The sequence below is a fragment of the Hipposideros armiger genome, unplaced genomic scaffold, assembly GCF_001890085.2.
Source record: "Hipposideros armiger isolate ML-2016 unplaced genomic scaffold, ASM189008v1 scaffold_270, whole genome shotgun sequence".
Taxonomy (NCBI): Eukaryota; Metazoa; Chordata; class Mammalia; order Chiroptera; family Hipposideridae; genus Hipposideros; species Hipposideros armiger.
The window spans coordinates 1,816,812-1,836,944 of record NW_017731620.1 but is presented as its reverse complement, the minus strand read 5'-3'; the positions used below and the strand labels follow the sequence as shown (position 1 = coordinate 1,836,944).

The 20,133-nt window shown below is 37.8% G+C and overlaps 1 protein-coding gene across 1 annotated transcript in view; it reads left to right on the top strand.

Moving 5' to 3' along the window:
- The window catches only part of SLC9A9 (solute carrier family 9 member A9), a 613,140-nt gene that overhangs the window by 137,739 nt on the left and 455,268 nt on the right, over positions 1 to 20,133 (top strand). Inside the window, exon 5 of the mRNA XM_019656952.1 lies at positions 8,006 to 8,121. Coding sequence (XP_019512497.1) covers positions 8,006 to 8,121 — 116 coding nt within the window. The remainder of the gene's footprint in view (positions 1 to 8,005; positions 8,122 to 20,133) is intronic.

Sequence of the window (20,133 nt, the reverse complement as noted above, 5' to 3'; positions counted from 1 at the left end):
TAAATTTTTTACTTACTGTCCAATCATAAAACATAGAAAGAAACATGTGTTTAAATCTTAGTTCTATCACATATTGGGTCTTATTGTTTATAAAATAAGAATGATGATGCTGCCCAACTGATGGGCCTGGTACAGAGTAGGTACTCAAAAAATGGTCAAATATTTGTTCCCTCCCTCTTCCCACACCTCTATTCCTACCACAGTCTTCTTACAATCTTAGGGCCAGAGAGCTCCCATCCAATGACAGATAGGTACCTTGAGAATAGTCAAGGTTCCAAGGTTGGTTGGCAACTAAGAGGAGAGTAGTGGCCAGAGGTAGAGAAAACTGGGGGTGCAATTGTCCTGGTGTTGGCTGTTGCAAACAAAATTTTTATGTGGTCAAATGTCTTGACATGGAATTTCCCAACCTCAACATACACGCTGATGGCCCCGGCAGTGAGTCCTCCCTTCCTTGCTCCCCTCCTGTTACCCCCATTCCATTCCCTAACCAGCCTCCTCTTTCCACTTAGGGATAAAATAATTGGATGCCGCCTTCCATTTCCTCTAAAGCTTGCCTCCCTCCACCTCTTTCAGAGGAGAGAAGACTGAGGACAGGCAGTCTGTAATCTTCACAGTTCCTTGTACAAGAGATCTGATATAGGAACTGCACAGGGGTCACCTACCACTACAGCAAAGCTGAGTAGGACTTCAACTCATCTTCCACTTTCCAATGCCCACGAGCCACTCTGACTCCTTCTTCCTCTTCTTCTCCCCAACCATCAATGGAACAGAAGGAACAGTCTTGCGAGTGTTGGGAAAAGTAAAATGGACCTACGAGGTCATGGAGCATTATGAGATCTGAGCACCTGCTTCAGCTACGGCAGGGCCCACAGGCTTCCTGGGCTCCTTGGGGCAGAGCGGCCCATACTGGGTGCTGAGGTAAAAGCCTGAAGTGGAGCCACAGCTCTGTCAGGACAGGCCTTACCCCTTCATCTCTGCAGGGGGTGGCAGATGGAAAATGGCTCCCTGGATTGCCAAAATGGGGGTTTTGTTTGTTTGTCTATTGGGTTTTGTACTGATTCAAGAACAAACCACCTTCACTAGGAAAGGTTTTGCATTCCAGGAAAACGAATCAGTCGCTGGGACATCTGACATATAGATAGAATATTGCTGGGCAGCCTCCTTACTTAAATGTGTATTTCAGGTTCAGCAGATATGCCAACTTACTCTCCAAGCCTTTCCTGAGTCCTCAGCTAAAGAGAGCTGCTGCTCCCCTGTGAACTAAGTGCATTGAACTGCACCTCTCTAGTACACTTAGCACTCTCTGTCCCGTGCTCTGCTCGTTTATCCGACTTGTCTCTCCTTCCTGAGGGTGGAAATCATGTCTCATTTATCTCTGCATTTCTCAGTAAAGGCTTGCATGATAGTAAAGCATATGTATAGCGGGGGTGCCAAAAAATGTATACAAGTGGACACTTTGGTCTGTGTTGTTAAAGCAGGTAGTTCGCCATAATCAGAAGTGTCTGGACACTGATGGTCACCACTTTGAGCACCTCTTGTAATTGCAGAAGTCAAACGTGACTTGTATTCATATTTTGTTATTGGTATATATTATTACAATTTTAATACAATTTTCCTTTCTTAAAATGTGTATACTTTTTTGGCACTATAGATAGATAGATAGATAGATAGATAGATAGATAGATAGATAGATAGATAGATAGATATAGATANCTATATATATATATATATATATATATATATATATATATATATATAGTCAGAAACAGTGACAAAAGAGGAAAATCATCCCTTTGACACCTGTAGAGGTTCTGTAGACCCTCTAAGACCCTTATAATTCCACCCAAAGTCAGGTTTACCACCTCATGCCATTAATCTTGACAAAGCAGCATTATCATTTGGCACCCCTGTTTGTGAGCCCCTGTGAGATGTGAGCTTCTTCCTCATGTCTTTATGACCAGCTCAAGTCTCACCTCAACTCCGCTTCTCTATCTGGAGACAGATCTGGCTCCCTTCATAACCAAACTTTTCAAAAAACTTGAGTATGTTGCCTGTCTCAAGTTCCTCATTTTCCATTGCATTTTCGCCCATTCTAATGTTGCTTTCGCCCCACACTTGTCATGACACTAAATAAAATGGCCCTCTTGGCAACATTCAGCCCTATTTATTATGCCCTTCTTCTTGAAATACTTTCTTCTCTTAACCCCTGTGGCACTCTCCTAGATTTCCACTCATGCCTCTGTTGACCCATTTTTGGTATTCTCTGATGCTTCATTCTCTCTCCATCGTCCTCAAATACTGGAGTTTCCTAGGTCCCAATTGTGGTCTCTCTTCCACTTTATGTTCTCTTCAGACTTTCATCCACACCCAAGGCTGCAATAACATACACCACACAGTATCTGCTTTCAAATCTGTCTCCTGAGCAAATCACTCCTGGAGATCAAAATCTGTATACCCAACAGTCTCATCAGCAACTCAGTCTCATTGTTTCTGAAATTGAACTTGTGATCCCTGCCATAAGATACAGTCTCCCTTCAGTTTCTCCAGCTGGCAGACATATGCACACATGCACTATATACTCTCTCCATAGAACTTAACCACAATATTAATGAAGTAATAAATTATAAATTAGCTATTAAATTATAGCTACCCCCCCCCCAAAAAAATGTAAGCTCCCTGAGAGGAGAAATTATTTCTGTTGAAAATTATTTGTTGGATGGGTGACTTAATGAGCAAATTAATGAACCCATTAGTGAATAAATGAATGCATTTGGCTGGAAGATCTTCCCAATCCCATCTAGCCCAGCACTGAGAAATTATGAGTTCTCGCAAAGAAAAGGAGAACAGGGACAGGGGGTGGTGGTGGAATAAGTGAGTGAAGGTGGCCAAACAGTACACAATTCCAGTTAAAAAATGAATAAGTTCTGGGGATGTAATGTACAGCATGGTGACTATAGTAAACAATACTGTATTGTATATTTGAAAGTTGCTAAGAGAGTAGATCTTACAAGTTCTTACCACACACAAATAATTATGACTGTGAGGTGATAGATGTGTTAACTAACTTTACTCTGGTAATTATTTTGCAATCTATCTATATATCAAATCATCACATTGCACACATTTAACTTACACAATGTTATATGTCAATTATATCTCAACAGAGCTGAAAAGGGGGAATTTATGAGTTCTGTATTGGGGTATCGGCCTTGCACACATGCCCCAGGGAAAAGGAAAATGTGAGATTGACACTATCCCTAAAATATGGACAAATAAATAGGGAAAGATACTTATCCAAAAAAATATGTTTGGGTATAGAGATCAGAAATCTAGCTGCATACTATAACCTTCATATTGCTTCCAGAGCCTGTTTGTGCTGGGTTGTTCCTGCTGCAGACTGAGTTCCACATAGTGACCTGTTCACATGCTTTCATAGGCAGGGATAAAATTCCTCTGAGAGCAAAAGGGACTGGTCCACACAGCTGTGTCTCCAAACTGAAAACAACCCCCCTTGCTCATCCCTAGCAACTGAAAAAGTAGATCTATTCATAGCTTGATCAAGGCTATTTTTAAAAAGGAAGGTGCATTCTTTTTAAAAATATATATATACTAAGAGAGATTAAGATGGTATAATTAAAAATCATCCAAGCAAGTAAGCTTTCTGGAACTTTTTGTTTTAAAACACTTTCACAGCATGCCTTTAGGAGTGGAGATTTAATAGTGTGAAACAAGCTTGTGAAATTGAAAATCAATGCATGTGTCCTAAACACTCCCTAAAGTGACTGCGTAGAGCATTGTGTTGTTGGACATTTCGCCAAATTCCCTTTGACCCAATCCCTTCTGTTAGCATAAATGGCATGACTACCATCCTGTGATGCTCTGCTCTTTGAAGGAAGGCCATGGACTTCCATCTTTGTATCCTCCATAGCACCAGCAGTCTGCTTTTCAATGAATAGTACTAAGGGATATTTGTTGAAATAAATGATATCAGCCATTTTACTTTTTATGAGGCAGTTCTGCTGGTGCCCATCCTTGTAACCTGGGCTGTCACTCACCACAGACTGACTCCTGGAGGATATCTCACTGAGGTCCGCCATCTTCACAGCACTGCACACTGGATTCCCTTCAAGATTTCACTAGATTCCCTCTCCCCATTAAACCACCTCTTTTCTGTATCCTCCGCCACCTGAAATACTTTCTGTGAAGTGCTGATTGACTGCACCACTCTGTGGGAACACAGTGGTTGCTAGTGGGTTCATTTTGTTTGCCTCCTAATTGATATGATTGTAACAAGTGGTTATTAATAATGAAGCAACAATGACAATAGCTACAATTTATAAAAGAGTGCCTGGACATAGTAGGTGCACACTAATTATTGGCTTAGTATAATTACCAGTGATAATGAGCTTTGTTAACAATGATCATATTGAGCTTGTATGGAAGTGAGCTTTTTTGTGGGGAGAGGGAGAGGATGTTATCTCAAGGAAACTATTGGAATTATAGTTATTTTATGTCCAGCAGTTGATTTGAAGTAAGTCATTAACTTTCTTTTTTTAAAAATTGTGTGTGTATGTGAGTGTATACATGTACATGTATTTCTCCTGCTTTCAGAGCAATTCAAAAGCTTTATAAATTGGTGGTTAATAGTGTAGGCTTTGGCACCCAAATGCCTAGGTTCAAATGTAGCTCCATCACAGGCTAACTTCTCTGACTTTTTGCAAGTAACTTAACCTCTCTTAGTCCTAATTTTCTCTTTTGTAAAAAGAATCTAACGCATAAAATGCTGAGGATTAAAGACATATTGAATGTCTATTGTGTCCCATGATAGCACTCACCAATGTCTATTGTTGTTTTTATTGTAACTGTTATCTAAAAAGAACTGGAAAAAATGCAGAAAACCAAAACAGAAAATAGTCACATTTATTTTTCTTATATAACCACTATTAGCTAGACTATGTGTTTCTGGTCTTTTTTTCTGTTTATATGTATGTCTAAGTATGTTTAATTCTTATAAAATTAGAAATTATTTATTATCAGTTTTTAATTTACTTTATCAATTTATTTTCCTGTATACAATGTACAGTCTTGCATATAGTATTAATGGTTGTATATTAGTCCATCATATGAGTTTGTGTGCCCAGTTCATCACTGGACATTTAGATTGCTTTGAATTTTTCACTCATAAATAATAGTAATCAAAATAGTCTGAATATACAACTTTTTGTTTGGATTTGGCTCTTTTTTTGGTATAAATTCATTAGAAACCATTAATTTCATGTTCACCAATAGTATATGAGACTCCTAGTTTCCATATAACCTTGCCAAGCCTAGGCAGCATATTGTATATATTTTTTATCTTACCTAGACTAATGGGTATAGAGTTCAGACATATAGTTACGGTCATAAAGTTTATATTGGTTCCAGAGCCTGTTAATCCTCAGTGTTTGGAACACAGCTCAGACGAGAGAGGACTGAGGGCAAGCTGGCCCAACCCCGGAAGAGGCTGAGGGACAGCTGCCGAAGCATTTTGATGGTAACGAATAGTGTGACTGGCCAGAATGGCCCAGGATTGATCAGACCTGTAGATTCCAATGCAGGAAATAATGTGGGTAACAGATAAAATTTAAATTTATGATCGTTTTTTACTGCTGTCTGCCTTGCTAAAATGCATGCAGGAAACTTTGGTTTTTTTCACTGCTGTATCTTAAGCACTGAGCCTGACACATAGTAGGCGTTCAATAATAAATGTCTACTGAGTGAACAAATAAGCTGAATGAAGCTACTCTGTACCTGTCAAGAGGCGGTTGCACATCCTGGTAACCAGCAGACCCTCACCAGATAAGTGTGGGTGAGCTGCCATGATTGAGGCCTCACGGACTTGCCTCTTCCCATAACCATTGCCATGTCCCACGGCACAGCCTTTCACATAAGTCAATTCTTTCAGCCTAGTTAGGATGCAGCCTCCCCTTCTAGGATCCACACTCTTCACAGCAATGTTGGGTGTCTCTGCTGAAACCCACTAATTGTTGTCTCAACGGTTCAACTCAGAGAGCAGTATTATTTCCAGGTTCTTAATGGTTACTCCATTGCTGCTCCTTTGTACTCCCTAGGGTGACCACCTACTGGGGTACCTCTGAATGTATTCTGTGAGGTAACAGATAATGTAAAATATAAAACTATCCATCTAGGGAATAAGATGTTGTGGTTAAAATCCCGGTTCTGGAGCCATTTCCCTGTAGTTCAGATCTGGGTTTCACAAGTTAATAGTTGTGTCCACCTTGAGCAAGTTTTGATCATACTGTGTTCAATTTTCTCATCTGTAAAATACAAATTAATAACTACTTTATAGGATCAACGTGTGGATTAAATATGCTAAAACGTGAAGAAATAGAAAGAGAAAGTAAATATTACCTTCTTTGATAATATAGTAACCTCACTAAAAATTTATTATGTGCCAAAAACCAAATGTATATTTGGTAACCCTAAAACAACTCTATGGGCTAGCTATTATTGTTTATCCTACCTCATAAATAAGGGTACTGAGGCTCAGAAAGTTTTCGTAATGCCATAACATCATATAGCTAGTAAGTGGTTAGCCTGGATTTAAATGCAGGTGTATTTGAAATGTTCTCTCACAAAGAAATTTTTTTAACAGAATTTGAAACATCTGCATTCTCTTTGACATTATAATTTTTAATATCTGACTTCAAGCCTTTTTAGCCATGCTCAAACCTTAAAACAATTTTTTTTTAAGATTTTATTGGGGAGTTGGGGGAGGGGAACAGACAAGTTGCTGTCCTTTTTGTTCTTTAGTCTAGATGTGGAGGACGTCGCTTCACTGGCCCATGTTTGTATTATCATTGCACTCTTCCCAGGTGAGGCAGTGGCTGGCTGGCCATTGAACAGCAGCTCACGGCTGCTCACGGCCAGCCCCACTGCAGCCTATGTCATCAACAGCGACTCACAGCAGCCCAGCTCCAGGTCGAGCTGTCGTTCACCATCTTAGCTATAGAGGGCGCAGTGTCACTGGTTCTCATGTGGGATCTGAACCGTGACCCTGCTGCTCAGAGCTGGCGTCCCAAGCCAACTCTTAACCAACGCGCCACTTGGCGGGCCCCCAAAACAATTTTTAAGAAACTAAATACGTGTGAATATTTAAACATTCATCTAGTGATCTGAGGGTCTATAATTTCTAAGGACTCTTACATTCACTTATAGTGATTTTACTGTGGTCCAATTCACCAATCTCTATTTCCTCTTCTAGGATTTTAGCAAAATTAATCAGCCAATTAAATAATTAAGTACAATTCAAAACCTATAGTGTGGCAAATGATGATCAAAACAGACAGTTTTTATGGAGTAAGTTTAGTAAGCATATAAACCTTATAATCTCATGAAAAAAAACAACAAAAACAACCCAGCTTTCTTAGCAAGATTAAAACATAAGCATTTCAGGGTTGATTTTCAGCAGTGTGTTGACGTTACAGGTTCTCTAACCTAACAGTGAGTCTCCACTCACACACATGAAAGCACCCTGACACCACAGGAGTAGAGACTCCTGTGTTGTAAAGTACCTGGTTGACTGGGTGCCCTGTGAGTGGCCAACATCGAAGTGACAGACTAGAAATGTCAACTCTTTTCAGACATCCCTAGCAGACAAGACAATGAAAACTGAAAAGCAATCCATTTACAGATGTCAGCCCAGGCCCTGTGCTTGTGAGCATGATTTGCTATGCCATATTTGACAGATTAGTTTTACATCCTTTAGACTTACCTTGTTTTCCCTGAAATATACTATAAAATGTGCTGTTACCTTTTTCCAGGTGAATGAGTTGTGATATTTGGTAAAAGTGTCTTTTCTAGTCCAGAGATTTAGGTGGTGTCCTGAGAGCGAGCACGGTCATGAATTGGCAGAACGGTGTAATCTGTGCATGGCACTTGTGATGATATGGTCTTGCACAGGGTTCAACTTGATGTTTGAAGATCTCATTTTTCTCTTCAACAGGTTAATTATTTATGGCTTTGTGAAGGCTATGGTATATGCTGGCCAGCTAAAAAGTGGAGACTTCCATTTCACTGACTGTCTGTTTTTTGGTTCACTGATATCTGCTACAGATCCAGGTAATTCATTGCTCAAATAATATTTTCTTCTTTTAAGAATCAAACATTTAAATGATTGTTTCTCTAAGACCATCACCTGAGTCTATATAATAATTCCTTATTCCTCTTCACTTGCAGTTGACACATCTGTTAGTGATTACAAAAAAGAGAAAAGAAACAGGTGAATATTCTAATAACTCTCAAAAAATGGATCTGAAAGCAATTTCAGTAGTGGGAAGATTCTTTTAAATTTATTTCTCTAGAATAAGTAGCCATTTTGAGCTATGGTCCTTAATTTTCCTCTATTCAACTTGTCTTCTTTCAGAAATGAGCTATTGAATTAAATGGTAAAAAAACACTTTAAAAATTATTTACTATGGATCTTTTCAAGTACATTAAGAGTAGAGAAAATTTAAAAAAAAACCAAAAACCTGTCACACACCCTTCAGCAATTATCAGATATGACCAATGCTTTTATCTATACACCTATACTTCCTCTTTTTGTCATTATCATTATTAGTTTGTATAGTAGTTTGTACAAATTAAGACACAAACAAGGGCTACACTTTGCATTTGATTGATATGACTATTGAATCTCTTTCAATCTGTACATTCCCCCTCCATCTTCTTTTTTTTCTTGTCATTTTTACTTGTTGAAAAAAAATGCAATTTATCTTGTGGTTGAATTGAATATAATTACTTAGTTGTATTTCTACCCCCTTATTTTGTTGTAAACTGATGGTTAAATCTAGAGACTTAATCAGGTACAGGCTCTTCTTTTTTGGGGGGAAGAATATTTTATAGGTGGTGCTGCGAGTCCCCATAGCAGCACATCAGGAAGCACATAGTGACGAGTGAACCAGCTGTCAGGCTGACCCACCACACTATCAAATTGCTGCTCCAACAAAGAACACCAGAACACACCTGCACTAGAACAAGATGTGTTTATTACATGTTGTAATGAGAGAGAATGCTCTCAGAGGGTGTTAGAAAGGACTTATTATAGGACTTGGGCTTATGTTTTATGATTTTAGGGAGGGTGTAGAAGATGGGGTCCTTGTTCTGGATTAGATGCTGCCAGAAAGCAGAAGTAACTGGGCATTTTAGTAAATCTTACCTAGAAGGAAGGAAGACTGGATTGAGCCTAAAACTACATTTGGTGAATAAGCAAAGGCCACTTATATAACCAGGATAAGGGGAGGTTGGTCAGTGTTATGCTTTGGAGAGGGTTCATTATTTGCATTTAGACAAGATTATGCAGTAGTCTTGTTTTGGTCTTCATCCCTCATGGTCACAAAATGACCTTGTCTGATGTTGTTCTGTGAAATTGTTTATGTTCAGCGGAAGAATCCCAAGGCTTGGCTGATAGAACGAGGCCAGCTCCCAAATGTCAGGGGCTGCTTGTCTCTTTCTTAGAATGGCCCTCTGACCAGCAGCATGCACTACGTGGGGGCTTGTTATAAATGTGGGATCTCAGGCTCAGCCCCTAGCCTACGGAATCAGATTCTAGGATTTAACAATATCCTCAAATGATTCATATGCACGTTACATTTGAGGAGCTCTATATTTTAGAGTTCCCCATTTTAGCTAATGGCATTAGTTCCTATCGATGGTTACTGCTTTCAGTATTTATTAGGGCTTACAAATGAGTGGTATGGGAATTCTGTCCCACCTTTTGTATTTATTAGCTGGTACTCTCCTAAAAAATAAGTGATTTTGAAGATCAACTATTTGAATACACATATCATTTGAACAAAAAAGCAGGAAAAATGATTGATTCATTCCTTTTATTTACTAATTTCCAAAATTATAAGTTGTTTGCTTAGTATCCTCCACATACTACTAGGGAAAAAATTTTTAATATCATATCACCACATGGGTTTTAACATAGTTGATATGTTTCAATCCACTATTGTCACTATTCTTTTTGATGATCAAAATATTCCATCTTTGACAACTAGGAGCCCCTTCAAGTTTCTCCTGTATACTCTTGTCATGACCCCAGTGGTCTCTCATAGGTTTCTTGTTTTGGGGTAGGGCTAGACGTTCCAGCCTTATTTTGCTTATTTCTTCTACCCTGACTTGGATCTAGCCATTTCACCAAGAAGCTTTGGTTCTTTCTAAGAGGGAAATTATTTAGAGATCAAAATTTGGGCATTAGGAGTTTTCATTACTACTGCATCAGTCATTGTTTCTACATATCTTTATTTTTTTAAAGGAGAAATAATATCATAAATTCATATTAATATGTTCAGTTCAAATTTAAGTGCCTTGAATTTTTATTTGTAATTTAATATTTCTTATGCCTACTTTTCCTCTCCCTATTACATTAATATAATTTCTTACTTGCTTAAAATATATATTTTCAAAATTATAATATACATATTATTTCTGAAAATATGATTATTGAAAACTGTTTAAGATTTTGCTGTGGTTCTTCTTAAGTTTTGGATATATTCTACTAGGGATAATCAGTTAAAAATTAAGAGCTCTTGAAATAATTTCTGTGCTGCTGAGTCACAATACAATATACAATAATGTTCATTTATTTCATTTTGCTTTTAATTTTTGTTTTAAAATTAAATTAAATATCTACAAAATTTCAAAATGAAAACCATAGAACCAAAATGAAAATAAGAAAAATCTAGCTTCTATCCTTTCCCCATTACCCTAATTTTCCAACCATTTTGATTGGTTTTCAGTTCACCTATCTATTTTTAAATCTAAGTAAACACATAAACATGTAAACACTCTACTATATGCTACTTCTTCACTTTACTCTTTTTAAATTTACAGTATTTTGGAGAGTACTTCATAGCAGCATTTAAAGATCTTTCTTGTTCTCTTCTTTAGCTGCAAAGTACTCTAGTTTATTCAACCAGTCATCTGTTGATAGATATCTGGGTTCTTTCTTATCCTTTGCAAATATGAATGGTGTTGAAATTAATAGCTTTCCACATTTTGCCAATGTTTTTTGAAATAGATTTCTAGAAACAGATTAAAAGGTAAATGTATTTGTAATTCTCCTAGATGCCAAATTCCTCTCTATAAAGTTTGTACCATTTTGCATTCACACCAGCAATGTATGACGGTACTTGTTTTCCATAGGCTTTCTAATGCAGAATTGTGTCACAATTTTGGATTTTTACCCATATGAGAGGAGAGAATTTATATCTCCCTATGTTTTGACTTAGTACTTCTCTTATTATGAATAAGGTTGAACATTTGTTTCTATGTTTAGGGGACATACTTTTTTCTGAAAACGAACTATTCATAATTTCTCGGTGAGATTGTTGGTCTTTTATTTTGCAAGTTTTAGAAGCCCTTAATATGTTAGGGATGTTAACCCTTTGTCTGGAATATAAGTTACAACTATTTTTTTCCAGTTTTTATCTGTTTTATTTTGCTTATAGTATGGAGGAAGAAAAAAAATTAACATATGATGTTGACGCATTTCCTGAAAGAGGATGAAATGAAAATAGGCCTCAGATTTAGAACCTGTGGTACCGATTAGAGGATCAGACCCCAGAGCGTGTACAGAGTGGACCACTCAGCTCCAGAGCTGAGGATGACCAGGCCACTAAGTCATTACCGGAAGAGTCATGCTCCATTCTCACAGCCCAGGGAAATGCTGGAGCCCCTTGACAGCCACAGGAAGCATGGACTCAGGATAAAATATTTTCAACCATCTTTTCTAGTTAGTTAGGGTTTTCTTTTCTGCCATATATGGCACTTTGCTTCTGATGGTCAGGTCACCATTGCACAAATCTACATGTTGGAAGCATTGCACCCACTGTTTCCTGGTCCCGATGCTAAAGGCCGAGTTGGTTGTATTCTTCTGAGTGAAGCAGCCAGCATCAAATGTTCAAGCTTTGTTCCTTCTTTAGCTGGTTATATCCCTGAGGTTATGTTTACATGGCATGGAAACCGATTAAAATGGGGAAAAAGTCCAGCTCAATAAGAGGGTTATGTACTTTGTGTCAAACAATCGAGCTGACTGACTCTGAATTTTTTTAAATACAGAATTGACTCATAGCCAAAGAGAAGCCTGGGAACCAAGTCTACTTTCCCAGTCTGGCACAGACCAGCTGTGCAAATTGAGGCACCACTTAGGCCATCTACACTTCATGGGTCCTTGCAGGTGGAAGATATTTGATCCCAACTCTTCCAACCCCTTCATTTTATATATGAAGAAACTGACTTTTCAACCCAAAGTCTCCCATCCAGATATCCTGGGGTTCTAACCCCAACTCAACAAATGTTAGAGGTGATCTCACACAGCAGAGACCCACACACGAACAGGAATACTTAAGCTCCCTTCATTTAATGGGAGCTAATTGCTATACTAAAACATGCTGAACCTATTCTCTGCTAAATTGGTACAATTTAAGATCTTCAACAACCTTGAAACACCTACCTAATCTTATCCTACAATTATTCATTTATTGCCTAAATTATTGTGACTCGCTAATTTATAAAAGAGAACACATGCTCTCGAGGTCTGCTTTTTCTTGGCCTGCTTTAATCAATTCTTTCCCATTTAGCCTTAGCTAAATCTTACCGAGGTGTTATTAACTATTCATATTTTTCTTTTATAGATACACATTAGAGTTAAATCTAAGTCTTCCTGCATGTTGCAGACTCTCTTCAACCAATTTACAGCTTACCTCCACTTAGGATGGTTTGATTATTATTTGATTGATGTAATATCCTCCTTTCCTCACTCATGAAGATCTCACTAATGATGTAAAGGTCATCCACAGCACTTACCAGAGAGTGGACAGCTAAAGGCCAAGCCCCCAAAGAAACCATGTATGGCAAATGGCAGGGTAGAGGAAGAGAGAAGTCCTTAGACGGCTTGGTCAATGAGCCAGCTCCTCATCAGGTGTGTTTAAACAAGGGCAAATAGGAGGATGGAGGAGGGGAGAGAAGAGATCAACAAAATGGCAGTAGAGTAAAAGCCCTAGCAACTGGAAACAGATGCTTTATTTAATATCGCTCATTTTACAAATGGCCAAAGGCCATTAGGGAGTCTTCTGATCTCACGCTATCTCCCTATCTCTGATTTGGGTCCCAGTTTGATAAATTTAGAGCAAGATAGTGATTTTTATGAACAAGTCTGACATGTCTCTTTCTATGGGGTAGGTGAAATCAAGAGAGAGGTCTTTCAGGTGTATAAAGACACTGGGGAATCCCAGGGTGTATGCTGCTCCTTGAACACACCAGTCTTGTTGGTGCCCACAGGGCATTTGCGTCTACGGTTCCTCCCTCCTCACCTCCCTCAGGTCTCTGCTCAAATGTCACCTCAAAGAGACCCTCCTTTACCATCCAAAATTGCACCTTTCCTCCCCCAACTGTCACCCTTAAAACACGGTGTTTCCCACCCCCTTTCCTTGTCTTACATTTCTGTAGAGCACTAGTCACTATTGATCTACTATTTATTTATTATGCTTCCTATTTCTTTGTCCCTATGAGGGAGAAACTTTTTTCTAATTTTTCTCTTTTGCCCCCTATCTTTTCACTCTTATATTTCTAGCACCTAGAACAGTATGTTTTCAATAAATACTAGTTAAAGTAATGAATTAATAAGTTTGTGGCAGAAACTGCTAGAGCAAAGTGTGGAGTATGAGAGGGGATCTCTTCTCGACTGAAATGTGAAGCTCTTGAGTATCCCAGATCACCCTCAGTGACAAGGAGTCTCATGGCCCCGGAAGGGACAGCGACTCAAGATGAGGGAGGAACTCCCCACACAAGCTAAACTTTTAGCACAGAGCTGAGTGGTGGTACTGGTTTTTGTCCCTGAAAAAGGTATATTCAACTAAAACAAAAATACGTGCCTCTCTTCTTGGCTATGCAGCCAATATTTATTTCTCCCTGTTTCCAGAGAGTGCTAAGCCATGGACTATAGACTTGCAGAAGCAGTTATATTATGTAGTGTGTTTTTTTCAGGTTGGAAGATGTCCATAAGAGTAGCTTCCGATGGTGGCTGAAGGGCAGGGGACGCGGGGAGGCTGGGGGGGGGGGCAGGGGGAAGAGTAGCTTCTTTCAGGAAAAGAAAGAACTCAGCACTTTACATTAAGTATTACTCATCCAGAAGATGCTGCAAACTCATCCTGGTATTTACAGAACTGACATTTCCTCCAAGGTCTGCAGGAAGCCACACATGTGGGCTGTGCATTTTCTCACTTCATTAATTTCCTTGTTTCCTATGTGGACTGAAATGTCTTCGTTTTATATGATGCAGCTGCATTAAGACTGAAATGCAGCTGCACTAATTTGAAATCCAGAAGGGTTAGTCCAGTACTTAAAACTAGAAAATAATTCATAGACTTGTCCTATTTTCTCTCAAGAAAATTAATCCAGGTTGCCTTGATTTGAGTCACCTCAAACAGGGCTTACTGGAGACTTGCTCTGTTCAATGTGTTGGCTACAAGTCATATGTGGCTACTTGAAATGTGGCCAGGCCAAAATTGATGGGCTGTATGAATAAAATACACCCTAGATTTCAAAGGTAATATGAAGGAAAGTAAAATATCTCACTGATAATTTTATATTGAGCACATTTTGAAATGGCAATATTTATTTAATATTGAATTAAAATTAATTTTACCTATTTCTTTTTACCTTTCTAAGGTGGTTACTAGAAAATTTTAAATGCATAGTTGGCTTACATTATATTTTTATTGGATAACACTTCTATAGAGCAATATAGATATGGAACTGATGTAAGTAAAAAAATATGATCATTTTTTCCAGCTTTATTGAGATAATATTGACATATAACATATGTATAAGGTGTGCAATGTGATTATCTGATACCCATACGTATTACACAAAATGATTACTACAATAAGGTTAGTTAATACCTCTATCTCCTCACATAATTACCTATTTCTTAATGTGTAAAACAATGTAGATTCAAGGTCTGCTCTCTTATTAACTTTCAAGTGTGTGATGCAGCATCATTAGCTACATTCGCCCTCCTACAGCTTAGATCCCAACACTTACTGCTCTCACAGCTGGAAGTCTGTGCCCTTTGACTGACATCTCCTGGTTTCCCACCTCCCAGGCCCTGGCAGCCACCATTCTACTCGTTATTTTTATGACTCATACTTTCCTAGATTTCACTCAAAAATATGCTGCGTAATGGAAATACCACAACAATTTAAAATTGAGAACAATAATGCACAGATATAAGGCACTGTATAGATTATGGCATTTGGTGAAATATAGGCACTTTATTTTTACAAGATTGAACTGTGTGAAATTTCCTGAAGTCCCTTTTTTCAGTTTTATTTTTCTCCTCCAACACATAATAACCCAGGAACTAACTTACACCCATGCTTCAGGAGCAAAGCAAAGGGAAATGAGAGTAAATATCAATATGATTCAAATACCGTGTATGTGCAATTCAAAACCATAAATACTACAACCTCTGACTTGAGAGAAGCAGATTAAATAAACTCCTGTCCGATTGTCTCAATTCTATTCTTTTTTGTAGTACAACATAAATAACAAGTTCTTAAAGCCTGACAATCTCGGAGCTAATGCCCATTACTGTTTTGTTTTATATAGCTTGTCAGAAATCCAAGAAACTTGACATTTTTATTATGTTAGCCCTGTTTCAAAGGATGTGGATGTATTTAATGTCCTTAAATTGGGTAGACTCTATAACAGAAATAAATATTTATCTAAAAGCGGTAAATAGTAAATTTGTGTAGTTAGTTGGAGAAATTCTTTTCATTAAATTTAGAGTTTAAAAAATCTAGTTGATATAAATATTAGTTCAATTCTGCAACTAAACAAGTCAAAATATGCGTAGTGCTTAATAGGTTCCATTTCTTCATCACCATAAACATTAAGTAATGTTTAATAAGTAGATCTGAGAAAGCATTTACAGATGTCTCAAAATACAGAAGGCCCGTTGAGTTTTGCAAAGTGCATATCAAATAGTTATTGAGTAAATAGTCATTGAATATTGCTTAGGAAGACTGTCCATGGTGTGGATAGGCCTATGTTTCAATCCCCATTCTTTCTGACCCATTTTAGCCTCAGTTTCTCCATCTCTAAAATGAAGATAACAGACTTAGTTTCTTTATAAGGAGATAATATATTTTGCTTTTTTAATTGTTATATTGTTTTTTGGTTTTTTATCTGTAACTTTTTTTTCCTTTAATTATTTTTTATTATGAAATACACATTTTTTAGAATTAATTTCAGCTGTACAACACAGTGCAATAGTTATACTTTTTAACCCCTCGAAGTAACAAACCCCCTCCCCCAATCTGCCACCCCATTTCCCCCCAATATCATGTATATCTATTACAATTCCCTTGACTCCACTCCCACACTATACTCCACGTTCCATGACCATATATATATATTTTTTTCCACTTATAGTTGACATAGGCAATATTATACAACATCAGCTTCAGGTGTACAGTGCAGTGATCAAGCCTCTTCCCCATCCATGATGCGGTCTCCCTAGCAAGATATGTGACCACCTGACACCCCACAAAATATTCACAACACGATCAATTACATTCCTCGAACTGTCTACCACGTCCCTGTGGCAACACTGCAGCTACGTATTTATGCTGTCCAACCGCCTCCCCCTCTCCCCCATCCCCACCCCCTCCCAACCAACAGCCATCAGTTACTCCTCCGTATCTTCCGAGACCACCTCTGCCCACTTGCCTCGTTCATTCAGTTTTTTAGATTCCACATATAAGTGAAATCATATGGTATTTGTCTTTCTCCGACTGACTTATTTCACTTAACATAATAGTCTCTAAGTCCATCCATATCATCCCAAATGGTACAATTTCATTCTTCTTTATAGTGGAGTAATACTCCATTGTATAAATGTACCATAGTTTCTTAATCCAGTCATCTACCGATGGGCAGTTCGGTTGTTTCCAAGTCTTGGCTATTGTGAATAATACTGCAATAAACATAGGGGTACATATATTTTTTTCAAATTAGCATCTTGGGTTTCTCTGGATAGATACCCAAGAGTGGAATTGCTGGGTCATACAGTAGTTCCATTTCCAGTTTTTTGAGATACCTCCATACTGATTTCCATAATGGCTGCACCAATCTGCAGTCCCACCAACAGTGCACCAGGGTTCCCCTTTCTCCACAGCCTCGCCAGCACTTGTTGTTTGTTAATTGTTATATTGTTACTGTTATATTTATGCCATAGTAAGATTAGGCTGTTATTTTACCATCAACAAGTGAGACATGAACAGTTTTGCTTGCTTTCCTGGTAACAGCAATGTATTTCCTGAGCTTATATACTTGCTTAGTTGAATGCTCTCTTGACCAACTCATTCATTTGTGAATTGCTTGGTTTGAGTTGGGAATGTTATATATATAATGTGGGAATTTTGTTTTGAATAAAGCGCAAATAGACTTTTATATTTATTTTCATAGGTGAAAGGTAGTCATTTCTAAAAGAAAATCTCAGACATTGCCATTTTACCTCAGTGTTGTTTTGTGTATGTCTCTATAATTAGGGTTTTTATATAACCATGAAGCCATTATCAAGCGTGCAAAGTTTCCATAATCCATCGGTATCATCTAATACCCATTCCACATTTAAATTCCTCTGATTTTTCCCATTTTTGTTTAATCAGAACCCAAACAAGGTTCACATGTGACATTTAGTTGTTATATCTCTGCATTTTTGTTTAGCCCAGAGAAGTGCTTCCTCCTCTTCTTTTTATGCTATCGACTTGTTGAGGAACTTTGGTCAACTTTGCTTACTTGCAGTGTCATTTACTTGTCCCTATATCCTCATACTTCTATAAGTGAAAGTTAGCTCTTAATGTCTTGATTAGGTACAGGTTCACATGTTTTTGCAAAAATACTGCATAGGGGATGATGTATAGATCATGTTGCTTCATATCAGAAGTTATACATTCTCTGGGTATCGATATTTAGTGATGCTAAGTCTGATCATTTGGTTCAAGCTGTGACAGCCTGATTCCTCCTTGTGAACTTCCCCATGAAATTTCAGGTAATGGTTTCATCCATTGATGCTTATTGTTTGAAGCTATAGTTTCATTAAGATTGACAAAATGGAACAGCTCATGCAAAAAAAAGAAAAGAAATTGGACCACTTTCTTATACCATATACAAAACTAAACTCAAAATGGATTAAAGACTTCAATATAAGAAAGACCTGAAACTCCTAGAAGAAAACAGGCAATAAACTTTTGACATCAGTCTTAGTAATATCTTTTTAGATATGTCCCCTTGAGCAAGGGAAACAAAAGCAAAAATAAACAAATGAGACTTCATCAAACTAAAAAGTTTCTGCACAGCAAAGGAAAGTATCAACTAAATGAAAAGACAACCTACTGAATGGGAGAAGATATTTGCAAGTGATATATTCTATAAAGGGTTGTAATCCAAAATACATAGGAACTTATACAATACAAAAGCAACAACAAAAAACAACCCAATCAAAAAATGGACAGAGGACGACACGAAGAGACATTTCTCTAAAGAGGACATACAGATGGCCAATAGACATGAAAAGATGCCCAACATCACTAATCATCAGAGAAATGCAAATAAAAACCACAATGCAATATCACCTCATACCTGTCAGAATGGCTATCATCAATAAATCAACAAACAACATATGCTGGTGAGGATGTGGAGAAAAGGGACCCCTTATGAACTGTTGGTGGGAATGTAAATTGGTGCAGCCACTATGGAAAACAATATGGAGGTTCTTCAAAAAATTAAAAAATAGGACTACCTTATGGCCTACTGATTCTACTTCTGGGTATTTATCTGAAAAAATCCAAAACACTAATTCAAAAAGGTATACATAATAGTATGGTGATTGCATCACTCTTTACAATAGCCAAGGTATGGAAACCTAAGTGTCCATCAATAGACGATTGGATAAAGAAGATGTATATACATATATATTACTCAGCAATAAAAAAAGAATGAAATCTTGCCATTTGCAACAACATGGATGGACCTAGAGGGTATTATGCTAAGTGAAATAAGTCAGACAGAGAAAGATAAATAGTGCATGATTTCATTTATATTTGGAATTTTAAAATATCAAAACAAATGAACAAACAAAACAAAAAAACCTCATAGAAACAAAGATCAAACTGATGGTTGACAGGGGGGAGTGGGGTGGAATATAGTCAATAATAGTGTGGGAGCCAGCCGAGTGGCTTGTTGGTTAAGAGTTGGCCTGGGAGCGCGAGCTCTGAGCAGCAGGGCCACTGGTTTGGATCTCACATGGGCCAGTGACGCTGCGCCCTCTACAGCTAAGATGGTGAACAACAGCTCCACCTGGAGCTGGGCTGCCAGGAATTGCCAGCTATGGTTTAGGCTGCAGTGGGGCTGCAGTGGGCTGCCGTAAGCTACCATGAGTGGCTGGCAGGCAGCGTGAGCCACCGTGAGCCTCTGTGAGTGGCCATCCAATGGCTGACGACCAATCTGCCTCAGCCAGGAAGAGTGCAATGATCACAGTACCAACATGGGCCAGTGAATTGATGTCTTCCACAACTAGACTGAAGAACAAAAGGACAGTAACTTGTCTGTTCCTCTTCCCTGATTCCCCAATGCTGTTCCCTCCCCCAATTCCCCAATAAAATTTTAAAAAAATATAATAATAATAGTGTGATAAATTGATGTGGTGACAGATGGTAGACTTAGAGTGGGGATCACATCATAAGACACATAAATGTTGAATCACTATATTGTATACCTGAAACCAATATAATACTGTATGCCAAGTATACTTTAAATTTTTTTTTAATTTGTATTTCTTTGATATCACCCCCAGACTTTTTTCTTCAAATAATTTAGGACAAAAATAAAGCATAAAGCAAAAGACATCTTTAAAAAAAAAGACATCTTTTAAAAAAATTGATAAAATTGTGATTCTCTTCCAATTGTATCACTTCTTCCAAATTATTAGCTAGAATTATTCTTGCAACAAAACTATCTTATATTATTATTGTAAACCATGCCTTATATTATCTAAATGGAATA